This window comes from Quercus robur, chromosome 9 (assembly GCF_932294415.1).
Source record: "Quercus robur chromosome 9, dhQueRobu3.1, whole genome shotgun sequence".
Taxonomy (NCBI): domain Eukaryota; kingdom Viridiplantae; phylum Streptophyta; class Magnoliopsida; order Fagales; family Fagaceae; genus Quercus; species Quercus robur.
The window spans coordinates 32,515,425-32,540,571 of record NC_065542.1 but is presented as its reverse complement, the minus strand read 5'-3'; the positions used below and the strand labels follow the sequence as shown (position 1 = coordinate 32,540,571).

The 25,147-nt window shown below is 37.2% G+C and overlaps 1 protein-coding gene across 1 annotated transcript; it reads left to right on the top strand.

Annotated features, from left to right (window-relative positions):
• The first annotated feature begins 3,589 nt into the window (after window positions 1–3,589).
• Window positions 3,590–15,063, top strand: LOC126701264 (putative wall-associated receptor kinase-like 16). Its single transcript, XM_050399383.1, has 6 exons — window positions 3,590–3,849; window positions 4,355–4,419; window positions 9,086–10,024; window positions 10,117–10,287; window positions 12,435–12,518; window positions 13,788–15,063. Exons 3-6 carry the CDS (start codon window positions 9,172–9,174, stop codon window positions 14,780–14,782), a joined length of 2,103 nt encoding a protein of 700 aa, XP_050255340.1. The 5' UTR covers window positions 3,590–3,849; window positions 4,355–4,419; window positions 9,086–9,171; the 3' UTR covers window positions 14,783–15,063.
• Window positions 15,064–25,147: the final 10,084 nt, after the last annotated feature.

Genomic DNA, 25,147 nt, shown 5'->3' with positions numbered 1-25,147 from the left:
ATGTTATGAAAAATTTGATTATGAATTGAAAATTATGACACTAAACCAAAAAAAGAAAAGAGCCTCTTCGATCGCACGCTTATTTATTGTATTAGACTATTAGTTTAGGATTTGGCTTACCTCTAGTATCTTCTAAACTGGAATCTCTTTTAAAAAGTAGAGATTAAAACCCACCACCACATCATTTTATCTTAAATAGAAACTAACTAGATGTCTAGTTGAAAAAGTATTGGAGATAAGTTAAACCCTTTAATTTATTTATGTACATTTGGTGGTAGTAATGATTTGGTTTATCACTCATTCGTCCTAAATGTTGAAATTTTAGATGTTATCCTATATATAATTATAGGACAATGAAGGAACATATAGCACAATTTTATTGTGTATTCCCTTATCTCATCCCTCTTCCCCTATATATATGTGTGTGTGTGTGTTTCTCAAAAAAATAAATAAATAAATAAAGTATTTATTTTAGATTATGATTTTTTTTTTACTCAATACATTTTTGGCAAAAAATATTTTTCGTCCCTACATATTGGCCTCATTTCCATTTTGGTCCATACTTTTTTATTTTACTGCTTTTAGTCCTTAAAATGAAAAAGACATTCTATTTTGGTCCCTATAGTCATCTCACTAACAAAAATTGTCTACGTGGCAGACGAGATGTACTATTGGCACACTAAATGTTAACATGGCCATTAAAATAATAATAATAATAATAATTTTATTTGGCATTTAAAAAGTGCCACGCCAGCATCTAAATTTAAAAAATCATTTTATCAATTTTAACTAAATAAAAAAATTAAAAACAGAATTAAAAACCAAAAATCACATGAATTGAGATTTTAGTGTATCTTGAATAAGAACGCAAACCCAAATTTAAACACAAGAAGAACATTTTCCTATATTTGACTTTTTTGTGTTTTCTTAGAAGACAAACACAAAATTAAGCACACACAAACCCAAAAAATATAAATTAAACCCACACAACACTCCCCCCCCCCCCTCCCCCCAACACACACACACACACACACACACACACACACACACACACACACACTCTCTCTCTCTCTCTCTCTCTCTCTCTCTCTCTCTCTCTCTCAACTACTCAGCCTCTTTCTTTCCTTTTCTTTTCCTCAACCCGATCCCAGCCTCTCTCAATCTCTCTTTTCCTCTCTCAGTCTCTCTTTTCCACTCTCTTGTCCTCTCTCATTCTCATTGAGCCGATCCCAACCATGGTTGAAAGTCATTCACCTTCTCTACCTTGTCCTCTCAAACCCACAACCCAGGCAAACATGAGCAACAAGAAAGCAACAGCGGCAGAGGTGGTTTTATTGTCAAACCTGAGGTTGATTTCCTTTAGGTTTGATAGTTTCAAATCTAAGGTAGGAGGTGATTTGATTGTCAGCTCTAAGGTTTGGATATGAGGTTTGTGTTTGGTTTCTTAAAAAAATATAAGAAAATTTGGGTTTATAGTTTTGTGTTTGGGGGCCAAAAATCTAGGTTTGAGTATAGTGTTTATGTTTGGGCGCCAAAAATCTGCGTTTGAGTTTTGTGTTTGATGCTTTGGTGGTGTAGGGGTTTGATTTTTCGAATTTGTTAATGTTTAATTTTGTATTGATGTGGATTTGATGTTAATTTTTTGAATTTTGAATTTTCTGGGTTTGTGTTCTTGTTTGAACATGTAATGTGTTCATGTTTAATTTCTTGTTCATGTTTTATCTGGGTTTTAATTTATTGTTCAAATTTTCTGGGTTTTGAATTTTATGTTCATATTTAATTTTTTATTCATGTTTAATCTGATGTTTAGTTTTGTGTTCTTATTTTCTGGCTTTGTGATTTTTTATTTTTTATTTTGTGTTCTTAAATCTAGGTTTGTGTTCTTATTGTTCTTGTTAAAGATAAATTTAGATCTTAATTCATGTGATTTTTGGTTTTAATTTTTTTTTTTTTATAGTTAAAATTGATTTTTTTAAAAAATTTAGATGTTGATGTGGCATTTTTTTTAATGTCAAATATAATTTTTATTCTTATTTTAATGACCACATCAGCATTTAGTGTGCCAATAGTGCACTCCATCTGTCATGTAGACAATTTTCTTTAGTGAGATGACGGTAAAAACCAAAATAGAATGCGTTTTTCATTCTAGGGACTAAAACCAGTAGCATAAAAAAGTATGGACCAAAATGGGAACAAGGCCAAAATGTAAGAATAAAAAAGGTGTTTCTGCCTACTTTTTTTATATTTAGCTTGGCCCCTCCTAGAAAAATTTTCTCACTCCACTATTGATTGTATGAATATATTACATTTAGTATGGTAATTTTAAAATCATGATGTTACTTGTCCATTTGTCATTATCTTTTTCTCTAAACTTTTAGCCTTTGTCTTTTATATATAACTTTTTAAAACTTAATATTTTCTCATTTTTTTCAAAATACAAGTATATTTTTAGCAAAAAATTGAATAAGTTAACATCAAACTAATACTACAAATTTGAGGTATTCCGTAGTTTTTTTTTTTAATGTGAAAGATAGAACTTATTGAATTTGAAAATTTGAGGTATACAATATTGTGAGAAATCCAAACTGTTTGATAGAGGAGTTTGAGTAATGTTGTTTATATTTTTTTTGAAATAAATATGAATAAAAAAATATGTAAAAATACATATAATATTATTTAAAAATTAAAAACATATTACTAAGATGCTCTATCAAACGCCCGATTTCCCTCAGCCAAGTTCGTGGGAGTAGCAAAACCCATTGCACGTCTCACCATGCTACAGGCAGCTACATTGACTTTACTCGTGATACGTGCTGAATGATACAGTTTACCGAAACAATTCTTCACCCTCATTTTCTTCTCAAAAAAAAAAAAAAAAAAAAATTATTAACCCTCATTTAGAAGATTGCACCATTAATTAGTTGTTAAGCAAATTTGGAAATAGATTACGAATTATGGCTTTTTATTATGGATTTTGTTAATGTATTTTATTTTTGGATAAGGTTTTTCTTTTAATTAAAAAAATATTGACAGTTTTTTCAATTTTTTAAAAAATATTTCTAAAAATGAATGGGTTGAACTGGAGACTTCAGTTCCTCTCATACCTCAACTACCTGGAAGTAGTTTATCTCCTATGGGAATTTGATTGGTGTGGCTTGCTCAGTCCTATAGACAAGGACTTGATCACACATTCAGCAGATACTTCATGTTCTTCTTTTTCTTTTCTTTTTTTCTTTTTCTTTTTTATTGAAACGATAGAATGTTATTGGTGTGGCTTGCTCAGTCCTATAGACAAGGACTTGACACAAAAAGTAAATACTTCATGTTTTTCTTTTTTATTGAAAACGATATAATATTAATGTTATTGATAAGAACACAATAGACCATCTATGTAGACAAAAATAAATAAATAAATCCGGTACATCTTTTTGACAAAAAAATAAAATTTCTGTTATATCCAATTAAATATTGATAGCACAAAAGAAATTTTAGTTTAAATAAAATTAATTATCTCAAAAATAACATTATTGTCCTCTAAATAAACTAAAATTCAATAAAATAAATTACAAATTCGGTACATTCAATAATCAAAACAAACAAAAAATCTCAAATCTCTAAAATATCTACATTTCTTTTTCTCATTCTTGCTCTACTTTTTTTTCTCAACTCCTGCTCTCCGCCTCTCTCATTCTTTCTCTCCACTCCCACTGTCAGGGCCGGCCCTAGACCAAGTTTCCTCCGATCTCATCTTTTTTTTTTTTTTTTTTTTTTTTTTCCGCTGCTGCGTTTGGGTTTTGATTCTGCAGAACTGAAGAATGGCTGAATTGGTTTTGAGTTTTGACTTTTGAGGTACTTGGATTTCTGATTTTCTGCCTTTCTGCCTTACTGTAGACTCTTCTTTAGATTTGTTAAAGACTTAAGTTTTGTCTGGGCAGTGGGCTGGACGTTTCACCACATCTGGGCCTTCAAGCTTGCTTCTCCTTCTTCTTCTTTTTTGGTTATAGGTGCAATAGGATTTGTTTTACGTTTTTTTGTGGGTGGGATTTGTTCTGGGCAGTGGGCTGGACGTTTCACCACGTCTGGGCCTTCAAGCTTGCTTCTTCTTCTTCTTTTTTTTTTTTTTTTTTTTTTGTTATACGTGCAATAGGATTTGTTTTACGTTTTTTGTGGGTGGGATTTGTTTTATGTTTTTTGTGGGTGCCACCTTGGCTGGGCTGGGGCGATAGGCTTGTACAGTGTTGTGTTTAATTTTTTTTTTTTTTTTAATTTTAAATCTTGTGTTTATATAAATATATATATATATATATATATTTTAGTTATTGGTAATATAATGAATAAATTTTTATTTATGCAGGTTGAGATTGCTAAAAACTTGTTATTATTCGGTGAAACTACAACAATACTTTCTATACAAATCAGGTTCTATTTCTCATTTGCTCTACATTTAAAAGTTATTTTTTATTTTAGTCTTTATTTTAGTCTTTATAAGTTATTTTAGTCTTTAGGCGAAAACATCATTTTAGTCCCTATATTTTGAGGTTACGGTCAATTTCGTCCCTACATTTTAGTAGCAATCAATTTGGTCCCTATTATTTTCAATTTATAGTCAATTTAGTCCCTACTGTTAACTTACTAACGAAAAATGCTTATGTGGCAAACGGTCTGCCTTATTGGCGCACATGTGGTTAACATAATAATATTAAATCAATTAATTAAATATTATAAAAGCCACATCAACATTTTAATAATAAAAGAAATTCATGTCAGATAAAAAAATTCTGAAAAGATTAATTAAAAGAAAAAAAATATAGAAAATGAAATTTTAAAAGAATCTTCACTTTCTTTTATTTTCTTTAGAATTCTTTCACTTTCTTATTTTCCAAACACAATATACCTAGCAACACCCAACCACAAGGATGCCACCTTTGCTATATTGATCTGCCCATCTTTCCTAGTGGTTGGTTCATCCCCTTAGGAGTGTTCCAAGGGCGTATTCGGATATTCCAAAATTCTATATTCCAGTGCCCTTGCTATTGCAGACTTCCAGCTCGTTATTGTCCTTATTGCGTCAGCGATGATATGAATTTTCTGTTTGGGAACTTGGGGATTACGCTAATGCAGGTACATGGTCACTAAAACACAAAGTTTACTTCAGGGACATACTTCCATAATATCCTATTTTCAAAATGAAAGGGGCGGAGCTCCTATGGCCTGTGAAATTCATAGCCTTCCACCCCAAGGATGGCGATATTGTCTTCTTATAGATACTTGAAAATTGCATTGTCTTGTGCAACATTAAGACAAGGGTGATCTGTTCCTTGCCTGGTATTGTGTCTATGGATGTGAAATCTGTAAAAAAAAACCCAGTGTGTAGTGTATATGTCCAAATTCATTCTAGAGTACTTTTTTAGTGCTGATGTCGGTATTGGGATTTTTTTTGGATAAACACTCGGTATTGGGATTTGATTTCATATTGTGGGTGTTGCTGGGTGTTGGGTGTTGTTGGGTATATTGTGTTTGGAAAATAAGAAAGTGCGAGAATTCTAAAGAAAATAAAAGAAAGTGAAGATTCTTTCAAAAATTTATTTTCTTTTAATTAATCGTTTCAAAATTTTTTTGTCTGACATGGATTTCTTTCATTATTAAAATGTTGATGTGGCTTTTATAATAGTTAATTAATTGATTTTATATTATTATGTTAATCACATGTGCACAATAAGGCAGACTATTTGTCACGTAAGCATTTTTTGTTAGTGAGTTAACTGTAGGGACTAAATGAACTGCAAATTAAAAATATCAGGGACCAAATTGACTGCTACTAAAATGTAGGGACCAAATTAATCGTAACCCAAAAATATAGGGACTAAAATAATATTTTTGCCTAGTCTTTATTTTAGTCTTTGTGGGTGGGATTTGTTCTGGGCAGTGGGCTGGACGTTTCACCACGTCTGGGCCTTCAAGCTTTTTTTTTTTTTTTTTTTTTTTTTTTTTTTTTTTTTTTTTTTTTTTTTTGGTTATACGTGCAATAGGATTTGTTTTACGTTTTTTGTGGGTGGGATTTGTTTTATGTTTTTTGTGGGTGCCACCTTGGCTGGGCTGGGGCGATAGGCTTGTACAGTGTTGTGTTTAATTTTTTTTTTTTTTTTAATTTTAAATCTTGTGTTTATATAAATATATATATATATATATATATTTTAGTTATTGGTAATATAATGAATAAATTTTTATTTATGCAGGTTGAGATTGCTAAAAACTTGTTATTATTCGGTGAAACTACAACAATACTTTTTATATAAATCAGGTTCTATTTCTCATTTGCTCTACATTTAAAAGTTATTTTTTATTTTAGTCTTTATAAATATATTGTTTGATTAGAAATGTCTAATAGAAATATGCATCTAGATATAAAAAACTTAAAAAAAGAAAAGAAAATATTAATTGAGTCTCAAAAATGATTAATGGATAAATTTGTTATTAGTAATAAACAAAATATAACACAAAATTTAGATGAAAATATCACAAATGAACAAGAAATTCACCAAAAAGAGTTTGAAGATAATGAAATGATGCAATTGCAAGATAACAATGATGTTCAATTTTGCAATACAACAAATCTTGATAATGAACTTCAAAAGAATTTAGAAGAAAATGAAAATAATGATGAAAATGTCACAAATGAACAAGTTCACTGTAATGATGTTCAACTAGAAGAAAATGAAAAAAATAATGACATGTTGAATTATATTCCGTCAAATATTTATGATCCAAGTAATTAGAAAATTATTGACACAAAATTAAGAGATTTATTAGTAGAAAGAAAAATAGATTTTAAATGAAATATATTATAATATAAAAATATTAAATAAATATTAATCTATATATATATAAAATCGAAACCTTTGAAACTCCAACAATTTTCCACATCATCATTTTAATTTAAAAAAATTTTTAATTTTTAAAACTAAATAGTGAGAGAGTCCTAACAGGAGTCTCTTATATATATATATATATAAGAGACAAAATCTTTGAAAACCCTAAAGCAATCTCCTCTGTCCGTCTCTGCTAAGAGAGAAAACCCTAAGCTTTAATTTCTTTGGTACGCTTGCTATTGATTTTTCTCTTTTTTGTGAATCAGTTTTTTATGCTTTTGTTTTGTGTGTAGTACTTTACAATATATAGTATAACTACAAGTATTGTAGTAAGTTTGCTAACTTTTTGTGTGGTTCAAAGATGCTATATTCTATATTATTTTAGATTATATAACCTTAAGTTTTACCTTATGGAGACGTATGTACAAGTTTTCAATTCCTTTTGTGTGGATATTTTCTCACAGCTGTGGAATAAGGTATATGCATTATATGTTATCTTATGTTTTCTATTATGGTGTCATGCTTCTTTGTTTATTAATTAAAGATTATGTTGGAAGCCTATATTATTTGCACCTTCAAAGTGTTCGACAATGTTTGAACCAAATTTTTCATCAATTAGGAAGAATTGGATAAAAAAAACTTAGAAAAGCTTTCCATCCTTACTGAAATTGTCTCGCAATAATGACTTTTTTTGTTTTGTTTTGTTTTTATAATTTGTAGGTTCTGAATGTTTTGATTTTTAATTTTATTGTCTTTTGAAAGTTTGACCATCTAAATTTTTGGGTTCAATTTTTTGCAATATTTGAAACAATTTAGCAAATTTCAACTTTTATAACTATGGATTATTCTCTTGAAGGTAACCTATCTTTCTCTTATATTTCTCTATTTGGTAGTCATATATATTTTGTTTTGTTTCAATAATTTTTAGGCAGTGCCAGTAAATTTTCTGATTTTTTTTCCCCTTTTGAACGTTTTAACATCAGAACTTTTTAGTTATTTTTTTTTCAATATCTAAATTTGGCTTATTTATCAAATTGTAACTCAAAAAGATAGGAGCAATTCACGCAATAGTATAGTTTCATAATTAATTTAAAATTTTATAAAATTATTTTAGTCTATTATAAATAGATAAGTTCCCGTGCGTTGCACGAGTTTCCGACTAATTTAATTAATACATAAGTATAAAAAATGTCTCATTTTAATTCTTGCCTTAGCCCAAAATGTCTAGAATCGCCCTAAATAGATGGATATCTAATAGGAGCAAAAAAGTTCTCAGGAGAGTCCGTGGCGGAACCTAGAATTGAAGGAGTTGTCACCATCCAAGACAAACTGACCTCAATGTGAATTGTAAAAAGCCAAGGCTGCTAACTCAAACAAGCTGCAAATATGGGAGGAGAGTGAATAGTAATATTCTGAATCAATCAATTTTTTTTTTTTTTTTTTTTTTTTTTTTGAGATTTGAATCGATCAACTCTAGATAATGTGTTGCACACTCACTGACTTTGATTGCAACAAATGCAGAGACACAATGAGCCATTGAATTCTTTCTTGTTGTTTGAGTCCTTTGCCACTTTTACTTTTGCCCCCACTTAATCAGATAGCAACCACTAAACAACAAAATAAGGCTTCCATCACAAATAAAATATCAAAAGGAACAAAAAATTTCACAATAGTTTGGTGGCCAATTGTTAATAGTAATCAGCTAGCCGCTATCTATTAAAGCCTCTTTACCTTGGAACAGTAGACCACTTTACTTTTTCTTTTGAGACTTTCTTTGTACTTATTAAACGATTGGATTCAAACTGAAACTGTTGAGACGTTGTCATGTGATAAACGTGTTAGCATCACAACAGATGAATGCTACTATGCACTGTAAACTACTTCAATGTAAACTGCTCAAAGCCCCTAGCACTAGGTTCACACGTGTACATTTTTATCCTTTTTTGCACATAAAAATTGCTTGGTGTGTTATTTGGGCAAATAATATAACATTGAGTAGACACTTGAATACAAATTAAGACGCAATTGCACGTCTAGCCATGCTACAGGCCGCTATACGTTCATTGTACCTGTGAGTTTGGACAGCAAATTAAAGTGATTCAAAATTCAACTTAAACAAGGATAGTCATAGCATCTTCGATAGTTTGGTTGTGTCCCTTGGTCCCTTCTATATTTTGTTTTCCTACTCCCGCTACAGGATATAATATTTTCCAAAGGTGCAGGACTGCTAGAAAGTTTCAGCACATCCAAACACAAAATAGAAAATAAAAGACTATTTTGCTGAGAAACAAAGTTGGAGGAGATGGACTTACATGGGATGCTCGTCCGGATATCACTGATAAGGCTGATAATATCACCAGTACTGGTGGCAGCAGCATCTCTAGTCAAGCCAGCTGATGGCTGCCCCAACAAGTGTGGAGATGTAGAAATTCCATATCCATTTGGCTTGACCAAAGGTTGTTCCCTGGATGACACATTTCTCATCAATTGCAGCAATAAAGTAGCAAAAACAGATACTCTCACTGTGACAAACATATCCATTGAGGCTCACGACTTGCATATCATGCAATTTGTAGCCCGAGACTGTTACAAAAAGACAGGTGAAGTACAGGAACAGATTAATGCCTCCCTCTCTACAGCCATGTACACCATTTCCAGGTTAAAAAATAAGTTCACCGTTGTTGGATGTGACACTTCTGCATACCTTCATGGGTTCCAGAAAGGAAAACCGTACACGATCGGGTGCACGTCTGTATGTAATAGCCTTCGCAATGTGGTCGATGGGTCATGCTCTGGTGTTGGGTGTTGCGAGGTAGCAATTCCTGATGGATCAGATTCTATATCAGTAGAACTAAAAAGTTTTAACAATCATACAAATGTATCAAACTTCAATCCCTGCGGCTATGCTTTTGTCGTGGAACAAGGAAAGTTCTGTTTCTCCCATCATCACCTCCGTAACCTATCAATTGACAAGCTCCCTATGGTGCTTAAATGGGCAGTTGGGAATGAGACATGCCAAGAAGCAGCTAAAAAAAAAAAGAAAATCGTATGTAAGGGAAATAGCGAATGCACAGACTCCCCTACCTTCTCAGGATACCGATGCAACTGCAAGTCGGGTTACAGAGGGAACCCATACCTTTCCCATGGTTGCCAAGGTTTGTTTTACTCCATAAGTTTGGTTTGGATGTATGTGTCTGCTCTCATGATTATAGTACTATGGGGTTCTTATTTTTGACTTGATTCGCAGACATTGACGAGTGTGAGAATCCAACTCTCAATGATTGCACAAAAGCAAAACATTGTGTCAACACAAAAGGGGGTTATAAATGTGGTTGTCCAAAGTTGTACCATGGGAATGGAAGAAAAAATGGTGAAGGTTGTATTGCGGATCCCCTACTCGTGCTTAAGATTGCCTTTGGTAAGTATATTTATGGAAATTTACTTCTATTGTCTGAGTTGCCCGCTGTGTTGTAATTTTCTTTCCTTGAAATAAAGGTTTTTAGTTCATAATTTTTTTTTTTTTTTAAATATTGTCCAAAATTTTATATATAGACTAAAAAGAAAACTATTTTGTCCCTAAAATTGGTTCAAATTGGATTTTTGTCTAAATTTAAAAAGTTGCAATTTCATCCTTCAAAATTTTAAAGGATATAAATCAACTTTAATTCCATTTGGCATTAAATTTAAAATAAACCTAGGAACACATCTAATTTCACTAGTGATCAACTTAGAGTATTGGACAATTCCAAACTACACTACCACATTTGCACAATTCTTGATGTAAATATTAGAACTTAGAACATTTCAAACGCTGAAAACCATTAAATTTACTATTTGAATTGTTCATTTTGAAATGTTTTGTGCAAAAGTAGAAGCTATAACATCAATTATTATGATTTGGGGCTAGCGGAAGCACGTTATTTATATGAACAAGAAAGTAAAATATTCACAAAAGACAGCAATATTTAATGTGATTCCGCCAACTTAAATAATCTACTATCATGCCTATATCCACAACCAATACCAACCAAAATATTTACTATCAATAATATGTATTACAATAACATTAATCAACACTCACATAACTCATACAAACAACACTCACAAAACGCACAAACCCAAAACTCTAATATACCCAATAGCTCTCTCACACTTACAAAATAAACAAATTCTCAACACGTACCACAAGCAAGGTTGTTAGACCGAGTATAAATCTAGCAAGGTTGTTAGAACTGGGGATTAGTAGGTCAAATACTAATACAATAACCAATAGGCTATGCTCCTTTGATGTGTCATTCTTGGCTTTAATATTTTATTTATTTACAGTTTAGATTATATTTTTCCAATTTATTATATTACCCCCTCTCAATCTATTATTATTTGATAATTTTATTAGAGATCGAAGATTTATGCTTTTTACATGTGAATATACAATTTATATTTATGTTGAAAATGACTTTATTTTAGATAATTTTTTTATTTGAAAGATTATTGAACACAATTTTTTTAAACTTGTTTATGCTTTATTATTTTCTATTAACCTTATAAAAATGGTGAAAATTCATTTGAAAGTTGTTTAATTTTTTAGACACATTTTTAGTAAAAAAATTGTTAATGTTTTCCATTTTAATACCTTTATTTGTATTTTATTATTATTAAATTAATTATGACATCATCATGGTTCGACCTTGGTTGAACCTCAGTCCGATCTTAAAAACCTTGAACCTCTCCATTTTCTGGTTCATTAAACGGTTCGGGTCTGAAAACCATGACTACAAGTAATCTTTCAACTCCAAATAATCTACTAACTACTCTTCAAAGAAACTCACTTATGTTCTTCTAGGAGCGTTTCTCCTCTCCCCATGTGGGAGGAACCATGGACAAAACCAACCAAACACTTTACAACAATGGCTATTTACATAGCATCAAACCTTTTCTTCTGCTTCAAGGAAATTCAAACCAAAACTAATTAGGAATTTAAGGCAATATTTAACAAAATAAATAAGTAACAGATGCCAACAATTTTTTTTTTTTTTTTTGGAAGTAGTGTCCTCTAAAATCATTAAGTATTGTATCTATCCATTATAAAATGAGTTTATTAGATTTTGTCACATTATTAATAATTTAAATAAATATCAATATAATGCTAGACAATTTTCTTTCAAAAAAAAAAAATGCTAGACAATTTTTGGTTAAATGTTGGTGGCATGAAAATTCTAATTTACTCATTTCATAATAAATAATTAAAATTTCATAACACCAATGGTAAAGTTATCCCTAAAAATCCTATCCAAAAATTGTAATATATATGTGTGTGTCTTCCCGTGATAAGCCACCTCAACCAACTAGCATGCTATTAGTATCCTAGACTCCTAGTAGATTTAAAAAAAAACTTTGGTTGAATTATATCTAAAGTTCCAAAAATTAATTTTATTTTTAATTTTTCTCCATCAAATTTAAGAATAATAGAAATTTAAATATTTACCTTATTCTATAAATAGAATTAGTACTTTTGATTTGCAACAAAATGAATAATGGATCAACTTCTTAATTTTATATATGCAGTTGCTGGAATAAGCTTAATTGCTATAGTTGTGGTTTGCTCTTGGTTGTACTTTGTAATCAAGAAAAGAAGGCTAGACAAGCTTATGGCCTGTTTGGAAGTTTAGAGAGGGAGGAGAGTAGAGGGGAGTAGAGGGGAGGAGAGTAGTGGGGAGGAGAGTAGAGGGGAATGGTTATCCTCCACCTTATTTGGATGTTTTTAAAATTAGTAAGGGGGAAGGGAGTAATTAGCCCTTCCTCTTGTTTGGATGTTTTAAAAATTAGGAGGGAGAAGAGAGGAAATGATTTAAATAGACAAATTTACCCCTATTTGAAAATGGACTTGCAACATTGGTCTATGATTAATTTGTTAGATTAAATAATTATGACTATAGTATGCAATACTTTTTTCGATATTTTTTTTTTCTAATGTGAATTAAATAATCAATATTGGTTTATAATTAAATATTTTTTCTACTTTTTTATTATACTAAAAAAAACCCTCCTTAATTGATAATAATTAAAATAAGAAAAAAATGTTTGGTTTGTTTGTTTGCTGAAAAAATCAACAAAATATTGAATTTTGAGTGTTTCTTTGATTTATTATCATTATTTTTAATATTTTTATATAAAATACTCCTCAGCCACCATGCCAACAAAAGACATCAAAAAGGAAAATGAAAACATGCACGGACCCATTCATAGAACCAGGTCTGATACGATTATTTTTTTGTTTTCTTCGTTGTATGGTCCTATACGATCTCGATTGGCTGAGCACAATAAAAAATTCGAACTCGAAAAGTCCATACAATCCAAACTCTTTTCTCCAGTACGTATGTTTTCTCAATCTCCACTAAGCTCTGTTTTGTTTTGAAAAATTCAGAGTATTCTCAAAAAATAGTCTTTCAGGTTAATAATGTTGTGTTGTTATGATTGGCTTGAATTTTGTTACGTTATTTTATTGTGATGAATTTTTTGACTGTTAATGCGTGAAGAATGAGTGTAATTTGAGGTTTATAATCTGTTTGGTTGTTGAGAAAATTGGTAGGAAAATATTAGGATTATATTTTGGATGATCATGTTTGATGCATTTTGATGCTTGAAGAAGTTGTGTGAGAGAGTTTGTAATTTTGTTAATTTAGAAAGGATAAATTGGGGAATTCATTTTGTGAACAATTTATCTACTCTACTCTTCCTCCAAATCTCTCCAATTTGGGGGAATTAAAAATGAGGGGTTAGAGGTAGTTGAAACCCCTCCAAACCCCTCCAAATCCCTCCCCCTCCTTCCTTAAAAAACTTCCAAACAAGGTAATTAAATTACTCTCCCTCCCTCTACTCTACTCCCCTTCCTTTTTTTAACATCCAAACATGCCATTAAAGAAAAATATTTTCGACAAAATGGAGGATTGATTTTGCAACAACAACTATCTATTGAAGAAGGATCTAGTAAAACATTCAAAGTCTTCACTGCTAAAGAGCTAAAAAAGGCTACTAGCTACTATGATAAGAGCAAGATCATTGGCAGAGGAGGTTATGGCACAGTTTATAAAGGATTTTTTCCAGATAATAGGATTGTTGCAATTAAGAAGCCCAAAACCGTAGATGAAAACCAAATAGAGCAGTTCATTAACGAAGTGGTTGTTCTCTCCCAAATCAACCATAGGAATGTAGTCAAATTATTAGGTTGTTGTTTAGAGACACGAGTTCCTTTATTAGTCTATGAATATGTCTCTAATGGTGCCCTCTTCAATCACATACATAAAGAAAGCATCGCATACACCATATCATTATCATGGAAAACTCGTTTGAGGATAGCTGTAGAAATAGCAGACGCACTATCGTATTTGCACTCCGCAGCTTCTATACCTATAATTCATAGAGATGTCAAGACTACAAACATACTGCTCGATGAAGATTTTATTGCAAAAGTCTCTGACTTTGGAACTTCAAGGTTGGTTCCCCAAGATCAAAAGCAATTAGTTACTATAGTACAAGGAACTCTTGGATATTTGGATCCTGAATACATGCAAACAAATCAATTGACGGAAAAAAGTGATGTTTATAGCTTTGGAGTGGTCCTTGTGGAGCTACTAACAGGACAGAAGGCACTTTCATTTGCTAGGCCTGAAGAACAAAGAAGTCTAGCTATGTACTTTCTTTACTCATTGAAAGAGAATCAATTATTTGAAATTCTTGAAAATGGTATAGTGGAACAGAGTAACATGGAGCAAGTCAAGGAATTTGCGAAGCTTGCAGCGAAGTGCTTAGAGGTAAAAGGAGATGAGAGGCCTACTATGAAGGAAGTTGCAATTGAGTTAGATGGACTGAGAAAGATGGAGAAGCATCCGTGGGATAATGTTGAATCAAATTGAATGGAGGAGACCGGGCCCTTGATTGGTGAATGTTGAACGGTGAGACATTTGGCGATTAAAAATATCGTGATCAACTCTATCATAGTATAATGAAACTATTGGGATTGATAGCATGTAATCCTATGTATAATTAGTGAGCTTTGAGAGGTAGATGAACATCTCCCACGATGTCATGCAACTATCTTTTATTATCGTTTTTTGATAACCTTAGTGTTCTCTTTATTATTGGTCCATGTAGAAATCTGGTATTGGTTTATGCCATCATGCCAAGCTTTGCATTATTTCCGTTGTTGAACATCCCTGATCCTTACATGGTGAAAATGACATACCAACACACTCAATGCAATCACATGATATAAGAAATTATGTGATTTGGCAATTTGCCTATGTCACAAAGTTGCAGTAATTTCACTATTTTCAAGGAAAAAACATACAAGATGTAATAATATAGTTTTTCTCTTTCAAAACAAAACAACAAATCCTAATTTGAAACAACAGCATATATATCCCACACAAAGGATTCTCAATGGCCAAAAAACAGGCCAAAAAATTTTCATCATGCATGGACCAAGCCTTAGAAAATCTCTCCTTTAAAACTAAAACACTTTTATATCAGGTCGAGTTATAATCTGGATCAAACACAAACTAGGTTCCATATAGCCCAACACCTTTTTAAGTTCTTTTATCTTGTTTTGATTCTTTTTCTTTTTATAAATATCCAAAACTCACCCTTAAAACATGGAACTTTTTTAGATTTTGAGTGTAATACTTAGGGCAAAACTTAAGCATATATTACATTCTTCAATCAAATTCAAACACGTTTTTGCATCATAAAGCAAAATAGTGTTCATTTTTCAAGGAAAATTAAATTCAATATAACTGTGTGTTTAAATATAATTGGGGAATCTAATGTATTGTACTTAAGGGCCTATTTAGTAACGTTGTTCTAGTAACGTTGTTTATATTTTTTGAAAATACGTGTGAGTGAAAAATTGTGTGGAAATACATATAATGTTATTTACAAACTGAAAACTGTTGCATAAAATGCCATACTAAACGGCCCCTAAGTTTTATCCAACGCTTTAACTCTTATGTTTTACTATTTTATAGGTAACTTGTTAATGCAACACTTAACCCCTAAGGTTTTTTGAGTGTAATATAAAACTAGGTTGTATGCGAGATGAGTATTAAAAGTTAGGACTTGTTTATTTAATTTTATTTTGAACACGAGCCAAGCTCAAGTTTATTACCAAACAAGGTTACATGTTTATGCCTAGTTCATTTTATAGGTAACTCATTAATTATAAAACACTTAACCCTTAAGGTTTTTTAGTGTAATATAAAACTAGTTTGAATATGAGTCGAGTATTAAAAGTTCAGACTTATTCATTTTATTGTATTTTGAACATGAGCCATGCTCGAGTTTATTACCGAACAAGATTATATTTTTATGCCTAGTTCATTTTATTATTGAATAAGCTTGAATTGTTCACGAGTTACTTAATTCATTTATTCTTTTCCTATATATAGTAAAAACATGACAAAATTGTTTTACCCCTTTACAAATCCATGAACTTCTGCTATGAATATATTGTTTATATTATCAATAAATTACAAATAATAATTTGATATTACATGAAGCTATTTACAAACTTATATAACACAATCTTAAGTCTATATAAATATATGGATAAAATGGAAACTACATCCTCTAAGTTTGACTGAAATTCATTTTAGTCATCTAACTTTACTTTATTTCAATTGAATCTTCTAAGTTTCAAATGTATTCAATTCAGGCATTTTATCCCATTTTGTTTAAAAAAATTGCAATTAAGCATACAATTAACTAATGAAAAAAATTGAATAAAAAATTCGTACATAAAAAATCTATAAAATATTTTTATTAATTTTATAGATGTTTTTTGTGGGGGTGAAGTTCGCCAGTAAACTGTGGGCTATGGTACTCGTACAAAGCCCAACCATAATAGGAAGCAAAAACACGGACAGAGGACCCCCAGCCCAACCATGTTGGGCCGGGCTTGTTTAAGGGGCGTCCAAGGAGGCACTCCTCCTCGGACGCACCAAACGGGAGTCCAATTCACACCCTTTACATGGTGAAAGGCCATCCAAAATCAAAGGAAAATGCTAGACGTTTAGGGGGCAACCACAACTGCAGCATTAAATGCAAGGAAGCTACTTTTCCAGCCGCATTAATGTGGAGAGGACAGGAGAACAGTATTATCTTGGCCAGTGCAACTCACAGAAAAGGAGGAGGATGTCCTATGGGACAGGCACTCAAGTAGAGGCCTAGATGATCAACAAGTGTAGGGTCATTATCATTCGAAGGATGCTATATAAGAGAAGAAAACCCCCATGATCAAGGGATCGGAGGGGGGAGAGCAAAAAGGAAGGAAAGGAAGAGAGAGAAAGAAAGGAATTCTGTAAACGAAACTTTGGGGTACAGCCCCCACGAACTGTTATCCCAGGAAACTTAATGAAGTATTCCCACGTTCAAATGGTTGCATGGCTTACTAACAATTACGTTTACTCTATCAAGACCTAGTTCTACGACCCACTCTCTACAAATTCATTGTTGAGGGTTTTTTGGGCCAGAATCGCTCGCTTGTTGGGCTTGGGCTTCAAAATCGGCTCTTACAATTGGCGCCGTCTGTGGGAAGAATTTGTGTCTTGACAAGTGAACAGTAAGAAATGGAAGGATCAGGCCCGCGCCAAACCGGACGTGCAGATTCTCAACGGCAGGACAATTTTTTAAATGTCGAACGAGGGAACGACCAAGATAACCAACGAGAGGGAAGCGTAAACACCTCTTACACGAGTAAAAGCCGTTCAAAGGGGAAGGATCATGCATCCCATGAGCAAAACGATCAAAAGGCTTTACGAAAAGAGATTGATGATTTGAAGAAAAAGCTGCGCCGAGCACAGCAGAAACGTCCTTCGCCCGGCTGGGCTCTAGCAGTGATGAGGATAACGAATATCGGCGAAGATCAAGAACCCCTCCGAGCGAGACCTTTTCCTATGAGGAAGAGAGGCCTCGTAAACGCCGCCACAAAAGCCCATCTTACCAAGGCCTGGCCAACGATGCCATGAGTAAGGCCCTGGATCGCATCTCCCAGTCGCCGTTTACACGTAGAATAGAGAGGGCAGTGCTTCCTCGGCGGTTCCATCAACCAACGTTTGCTATATACAATGGTCGGACCGACCCAGTGGAGCATGTGAGCCAATTCAATCAGAGGATGGCCGTCCACACCAGGGATGAGGCGTTAATGTGTAGGATATTCCCATCTAGCTTGGGACCCATGGTGATGAGATGGTTCGATTCCCTCCAGCCGAATTCCATAGATTCCTTTAAACAGCTGACGCAGGCTTTTGGTTCCCGTTTCATCACCAGCACTAGAGTCCCTCGGCCCCTCGATTCCCTCCTATCCTTGTCCATGCGGGAAGGAGAGACGCTGAAGGCCTACTCGGATAGATACTGGGAAATGTATAACGAGATCGAAGGGAAATATGATGACGTCGCCATCAGTACGTTCAAAAGGGGCTTGCCGACAGAACATGGCTTGAGAAAGTCCCTCACTGGAAAGCCAGTCACCAGCGTGCGCCAACTCATGGACCGAATTGACAAGTACAAAAGGGTCGAGGAGGACCAGCAGATAGGGAAGGGTAAAGCGAAGGTCGTCCCTCAGGAGAGGAGGGACTTCAGGTCGGAACGATTTAACAACAGTAATAGGCCGAGAAGGGACTATGTAGAGCAGTCCGGATCTACTGGGGCTCAGGCAGTCCATGCTGTGTTCCGAGAACCTCTTCACAAAATCCTAGAGAATGTGAAGTATGAGCCTTTCTTTCAGTGGCCGAACAAGATGGCTGGCGACCCTTTGAAGCGTAATCAGAACCTGTATTGCGCGTACCATCAGGAGTCAGGTCACACTACTGATGATTGCAGGAACTTGAAGAACTATTTAGACCGACTCATCCGAGAAGGGAAGCTGAGACATCTGCTACATCACCCTGAAGGATAGCAAGAACCGTCAAACAATGAAACCAGATAAAGTACGTTGAGGCCACCCATTGGCACAATTAATGTCATTCTCGCCGCACCTGGAAGAACAGGCTCTGTCCCCTTCAGGGTAATGTCAGTGAGCAGTTTCCCAACTAAGCCAGACGACAGGGAATCCAAGAGAGCTAGAATAAGCGCCACGCCATTAATCGGGTTCACGGAGGAAGACAAACAAGGAACTATCCAACCCCACGACGATGCCTTAGTTGTTACGCTCAGAATAGGAGGTTATGGCGTGAAAATGGTGTTAGTTGATCAAGGCAGCGCCGCGGAGATAATGTACCTTGATTTGTATAAGGGACTGAACTTGAAGCAGGAAGACCTGTCGCCATACGATTCCCCCCTGGTTAGCTTTGACCGAAAGGTCGTCATCCCGAGAGGCATGATTAGGTTGCCTGTGCAAACAGACTCAGATGTAGTAGAAGTGAACTTCATCGTCGTAGATGCATACTCCCCTTACACAGCTATCGTGGCCCGGCCATGGCTTCATGCACTAGGGGCTGTGTCGTCAACCTTGCACCAAAAGGTGAAATATCCGTCAGGAGGTCAGATCAAAGAGATAATAGGGAACCAGGGAATAGCTAGGCAATGCATGGTGTCGGCAATCTTGCGACAGCAGGATTGCATAACTGCCACTTCGACCGAGAACGGCTTATAGCAATTAATGACTACGGTCCCAACTGCAGGCAGTGGAGGGCCAGCCACGAAGGTGAACTGTGAGGAGTTGGAGAAAGTACTGGTCGGATCTGACCCTGAGAGATTTTTTCAAATTGGTTCGGAATTGCCGCCCCAAGAGAAGTCAGCACTGACAGCTTTCCTCTGACAGAATATAGACGTGTTTGCTTGGGACCCCTATGAGGCCCCCGGGGTCGACCCGGATTTCATCTGCCATCACCTTAATGTGAATCCGGCTATAACCCCTAAGCGACAGGCTCCTCGACAACCATCGAAAGAACACGCCGACGCCGTGAGAGAAGAGGTCGCAAGACTGAAGAAAGCTGGGGCTATCAAAGAGGTCTTCTATCCTGAGTAGGTAGTCAACACGGTAGTGGTGAAGAAAAAGAGCGGGAAATGGCGGGTCTGCATAGACTTCACAGACCTAAACAAGGCGTGTCCAAAGGATCCCTTCCCAATGCCCAGGATAGACCGGCTGGTAGATTCAACTGTCGGACACCCAAGGATGAGTTTTCTAGACGCCTTTCAGGGCTACCATCAGATACCCTTGGCTGCCGGAGACCAGGAGAAGACGGCTTTTGTCACCCCAGTTGGAAATTATCATTATAAGGTGATGCCCTTTGGCCTAAAAAATGCCGGGTCAACCTATCAAAGGATGATGACCAAGATGTTTGAACAGCAGATGGGTAAAAGCGTTGAAGTGTACATAGACGACATGGTGGTTAAAAGCAAAGTAGTTCCAGACCATCTTGAAGACCTCGGCAATGTTTTTCAAATACTGAGAAAGTATAAGCTACGACTGAACGCAGCCAAGTGTTCGTTTGGAGTGGGATCAGGAAAATTCTTAGGTTATATGGTGACTCACAGAGGCATAGAGGTTAACCCTGACCAGATAAGAGCCATCCGTAGCTTGCGGCCTCCTCGGAACCCTAAAGAGGTCCAGAAGCTTACTGGCATGATAGCTGCTTTAAACCGTTTCATCTCACGTTCAGCAGACAGATGCAGGCCATTTTTTCTCCTATTACACAAGTGGAAGGGATTTGAGTGGAATGAAGACTGCGCTGTAGCTTTCCAATAATTAAAGGAGTACCTCGCCCGACCACCAATTATGTCCAGTCCAGATGCCAACGAGGTTTTGTTTGCCTACATTGCGGTAGCCCTGCATGCGGTGAGCTTGGTGCTAATCCGAGAAGACAACGGCACACAGCGACCAGTCTATTACGTTAGTAAATCACTACAAGAGGCAGAAACCCGTTATCTTCCCCTCGAAAAGGCTATCTTGGCTGTCGTGCAGGCTACGCGAAAGCTTCCGCACTACTTTCAAGCACACACTGTGGTGGTGCTAACACAACTCCCCATAAAGTCTGTCCTACGCAGCGCCGATTACACAAGCAGAATTGCAAAGTGGGGAACGATCCTGGGCGCTTTCGATATTAGGTACATGCCTCGTACTGCTGTAAAGGGTCAAGTCCTTGCCGACCTAATAGCAGAGTTTGCGGAGCCCACGCTAGAGGAACAAAACGTGGCGGGATCACTAGGGGCTGATGAGAAGATGATCAGCACAGTCTCCCAGCATGAAAGCACTTGGTGGAAAGCGCACGTCGATGGCGCAGCGAACCAAAGGGGCTCAGGGTTAGGACTTGTCCTGCTCTCACCTGAAGGGATAACTATAGAGAAGTCATTGAGACTCGGGTTTTCAGCCACGAATAACGAAGCTGAATATGAGGCGCTATTGGAGGGAATGGGAATGATCCGGAAATTGGGGGGGAAATCCGTAGACATGTTCTCAGATTCAAGACTTATTGTGGGGCAGGTAAACGGAGAGATGGAGGCAAAGGATGAAAGAATGCAAGAGTATCTAGTTCGGGTTAAGCACCTACAGACCCAATTTCATCACTTCCGCTTGACACACGTACCCAGAAGTGGGAACACTCATGCTGATTCTCTCGCGACGTTGGCTACCTCCTCGACTCAACCCCTACCTCGAGTCATTCTGGTAGAAGAGATCCTCCGTCCACTAGCAGAGAAGGCCAATGGGATTGGAATACATAACATCAGGGCAGGACCGAGCTGGATGGACCCTATCGTTCTGTACTTAAAGCATGACACCTTGCCAGATGATAAGGTTGAGGCTGGCAAAATCAGGAGAAAAGCTACTCGATTCTGGTTGTCGGAGGACTCCAAGCTTTACAGACGCTCGTTCTCAGGGCCGTATTTGCTGTGTGTGCACCCAGAGGCTGCAGAACTCATCCTGGAAGAGTTGCACGAAGGAATTTGCGGAAGTCACACGGGGGGTAGGTCTTTGTCTCACAAAGCCTTAACGCTGGGTTATTGGTGGCCGAGCATGCATAAGGAAGCCCTGGATTATGTGAAGAAGTGCGACCAATGCCAGAGATTCGCTCTGAACATACACCAGCCTGGTGGAGAGCTAAACCCATTGTCCAGTCCCTGGCCATTTGCGCAATGGGGCCTAGATATACTTGGTCCATTCCCCAAGGCAACAGGGAACAGAAAATTTCTTCTCGTCGGCACCAACTACTTCACCAAATGGGTGGAGGCTGAGGCGCTGGCAAACATTAGGGACGTCAATGTCAAGAAATTTCTATGGAAAAATATAGTCACCAGGTTCGGCACCCCGCACACCCTGGTGTCGGACAACGGGCTCCAGTTTGACAGCAAAGCCTTCAAAAGATACTGCAGTGAGCTAGGAATTGTTAACCGGTACTCCACGCCAGCTTACCCCCAGAGTAATGGACAAGCGGAAGCCGTCAATAAAACCATAATGAACGGACTGAAAAAGAGACTAGATGACGCAAAAGGAAGATGGGTAGAGGAGTTAGCCCATGTCTTGTGGACATACCGTACCACGCCTCGTAGGTCCACAGGGGAAACCCCTTTCTCAATGACCTATGGGGCCGAGGCTGTCATTCCACTGGAGGTGAACTTCCCAACCCAGAGGACCACCACCTTCTGCCCCGCTACCAATAACGAACTTCTGAAGAAGAGCTTGGACCTCATCGACGAAAGAAGGGAGGGCGCGATAGTCCACCTAGCTAACTATCAGCAGAAACTCAAGCAAGGTTACGACGCCAAGGTGAAGTCCAGACCATTAGCGCCTGGGGATCTAGTACTGAGGAAGGTCTTAGGCACTGCGAGGCACCCCGCATGGGGAAAACTCGGACCAAATTGGGAGGGACCGTACCGCATCACTTCTGTAACCGGCATAGGAGCCTACTTTTTGGAAGACTTGGATGAACGTGTAGTGCCACGCCCTTGGAATGTAAACAACCTAAAAAGGTACTGTTATTAATGAAAGACATAATTTTTAAATGCCGTATTACTGTGCAGTTACTTACGTAAGTGTTAAACAGAACCCAAGTCCTGCATGGCTCCTCAGCCACAGACTTGGGGGAAATTAACCGCAATACTATTCTCACAAAGAGTTAAACAAAACCCAAGTCCTGCATGGCTTCTCGGCCACAAACTTGGAAAATTTACCGCAAAATGATTCTCGCTAAGTGTTAAACAGAACCCAAGTCCTGCATGGCTCCTCGGCCACAGACTTGGGGGAAATTAACTGCGAAGCGATTCTCACCAAGTGTTAAACAGAACCCAAGTCCTGCATGGCTCTCTGGACCACAGACTTGGGAGAAATTAACAATTAAGCTATTCTCGCTAAGTGTTAAACAGAACTCAAGTCCTGCATGGCTCCTCGGCCACAGACTTGGGGGAAATTAACCGCGAAGCGATTCTCACCAAGTGTTAAACAGAACCCAAGTCCTACATGGCTCTCTGGACCACAGACTTGGGGGAAATTAACAATTAAGCTATTCTTACCAAGTGTTAAACAGAACCCAAGTCTTGCATGGCTCTCTGGACCACAGACTTGGGGGAAATTAACAATTAAGCTATTCTTACCAAGCGTTAAACAGAACCCAAGTCCTGTATGGTTCCTCGGCCACAGACTTGGGGGAAATTAACCGCGATGCAATTCTTATTAAGTGTTAAACAGAACCCCAGTCCTGCACGGCTCCTCGGCCACAGACTTGGGGGAAATTAACCGCGGTACAATTCTCCCTAAGTGTTAAATAGGGCCCAAATCCTGTCTGGCTCTTCGGACCAGGGACTTGGGGAAAATAAGGTTCGCAGCCAGTTTGCCTAATTATTAACTATCGTTCTATTCACGTATTCATTCGCTTACGCTCGGTTATCAACAGTTAGTGATGGAATAGACACCCATTCATGATGAAAACAAAAAAAAAAAAAAAAGAAAGGGAAAAGAAGAAGACAATAATATTTGAAAGAGAATAACCTTTATCATTAAAATCCAAAAGCAGTTCTGTTTACAAACACTAGCAAGGCAAAACAAAACAAAATATAAAAGATAAGACAAATAAATCCTACACTAGTCTCCTAAGAGCCCTGAGCAGGAGTGGGCTGATCATCAGCTGCTTGGGTCCCCGGGGCAACCTCCTTGGCCTGTGCGACGATCTCGTTGATGGAAAGGTTGTCCTCGGGTAACTTGTCCTGCGCGGCCTGCTCATTGCCCCCAGCCTCGGGAAGGGAGGAGTCTGTTGGAAGAGGCTCTGCGGAGGCAACTTCGTCAGGAATTTCACGCACGTCCTCCGGGAAAAAGATGTTCTCAGCCTTCCTGAGATCGGAGTCTACCGGGACAGCTGCGCGATCCAGGGCCACACCCCAGGACGTGGTGATGTACTCCCTGCAAACGATGGCCACTTCTTCGGCCAGCCTGACCTCAGTATCATGGACTCCACGATCATACGAGGCCGCCACAGCCTTCTCAGCAGCCTCCCTGGCCAAGCGGGCCTCCTCTTTGGTTCTAGCAAGCTCAGCCTTGAGCGTTGAAACCGCCTGCTGCTCCGCCGTAAGTTTCTCCTCAGATTGGCGGAGCTTTACGCGCAGATCGTCAGCTTGCTTTTCGGCATTCTTGAGGCCGGCTTCCGCGCTCGCATGAGCCTTCTTCACCTCCTTTATTTCATTATTCTGACGATCAAAATCCTGTTTGAGATCGCCAGCGGCCTTCTCGGCGGCATAGCGGGACTGAGCCTCCCTATGCAAGTCCTCGCGAGCCTTCTTGGCCTATTCCTCCGCAACAAAAATTTGTTGAGTGACCTGCGCTCGGAAGTAAATAAAAACCCTATTAAAACATGACGATAATAGGGTACACAATATAGAGACGAGATAGAAGATTCCACTTACCATGGCCATGTCCCTCTTCAATGACATGAAAAGTTCTGGCTGACGAGTCTTTCTGAGCCCCTCCATATCACGAGGCAAGAGAAAAGGCTGCTGCAGGGCCTCGGCCAAGAATGATGCCTGCTCTCGTTGGGATTCCCATAGGGTCGCATCCCAGGGGATCGGGGCACCGTCTAATTCGATCCGCGGCGACCATGTTCGTTGTTCCCTACGAATGGCTGCCTCATCTCGGGTATCAGTGGACGTAGTCCTCTTCTCTCGGGGCTCTTTCGCCTCCTTGCCCTTCTTCTGGGGCCTGGCCTTTTCACGGCCAATCTCTCCCTCCTCCGTTTCTTCTATAGGCCTTTTTCGCCTTAAGTTAGGCATAGGCTGCAGCGCCGCGTCCGACGAGGGAGGAA

Coding starts and splice junctions, on each gene's coding strand:
- LOC126701264 (XM_050399383.1), top strand. CDS start 9,172: ATGGACTTACATGGGATGCTCGTCCGGATATCACTGATAAGGCTGATA. Junction 10,288..12,434: donor CGTGCTTAAGATTGCCTTTG/GTAAGTATATTT, acceptor TTATATATGCAG/TTGCTGGAATAAGCTTAATT. Junction 12,519..13,787: donor AAGAAGGCTAGACAAGCTTA/TGGCCTGTTTGG, acceptor AACATGCCATTA/AAGAAAAATATTTTCGACAA.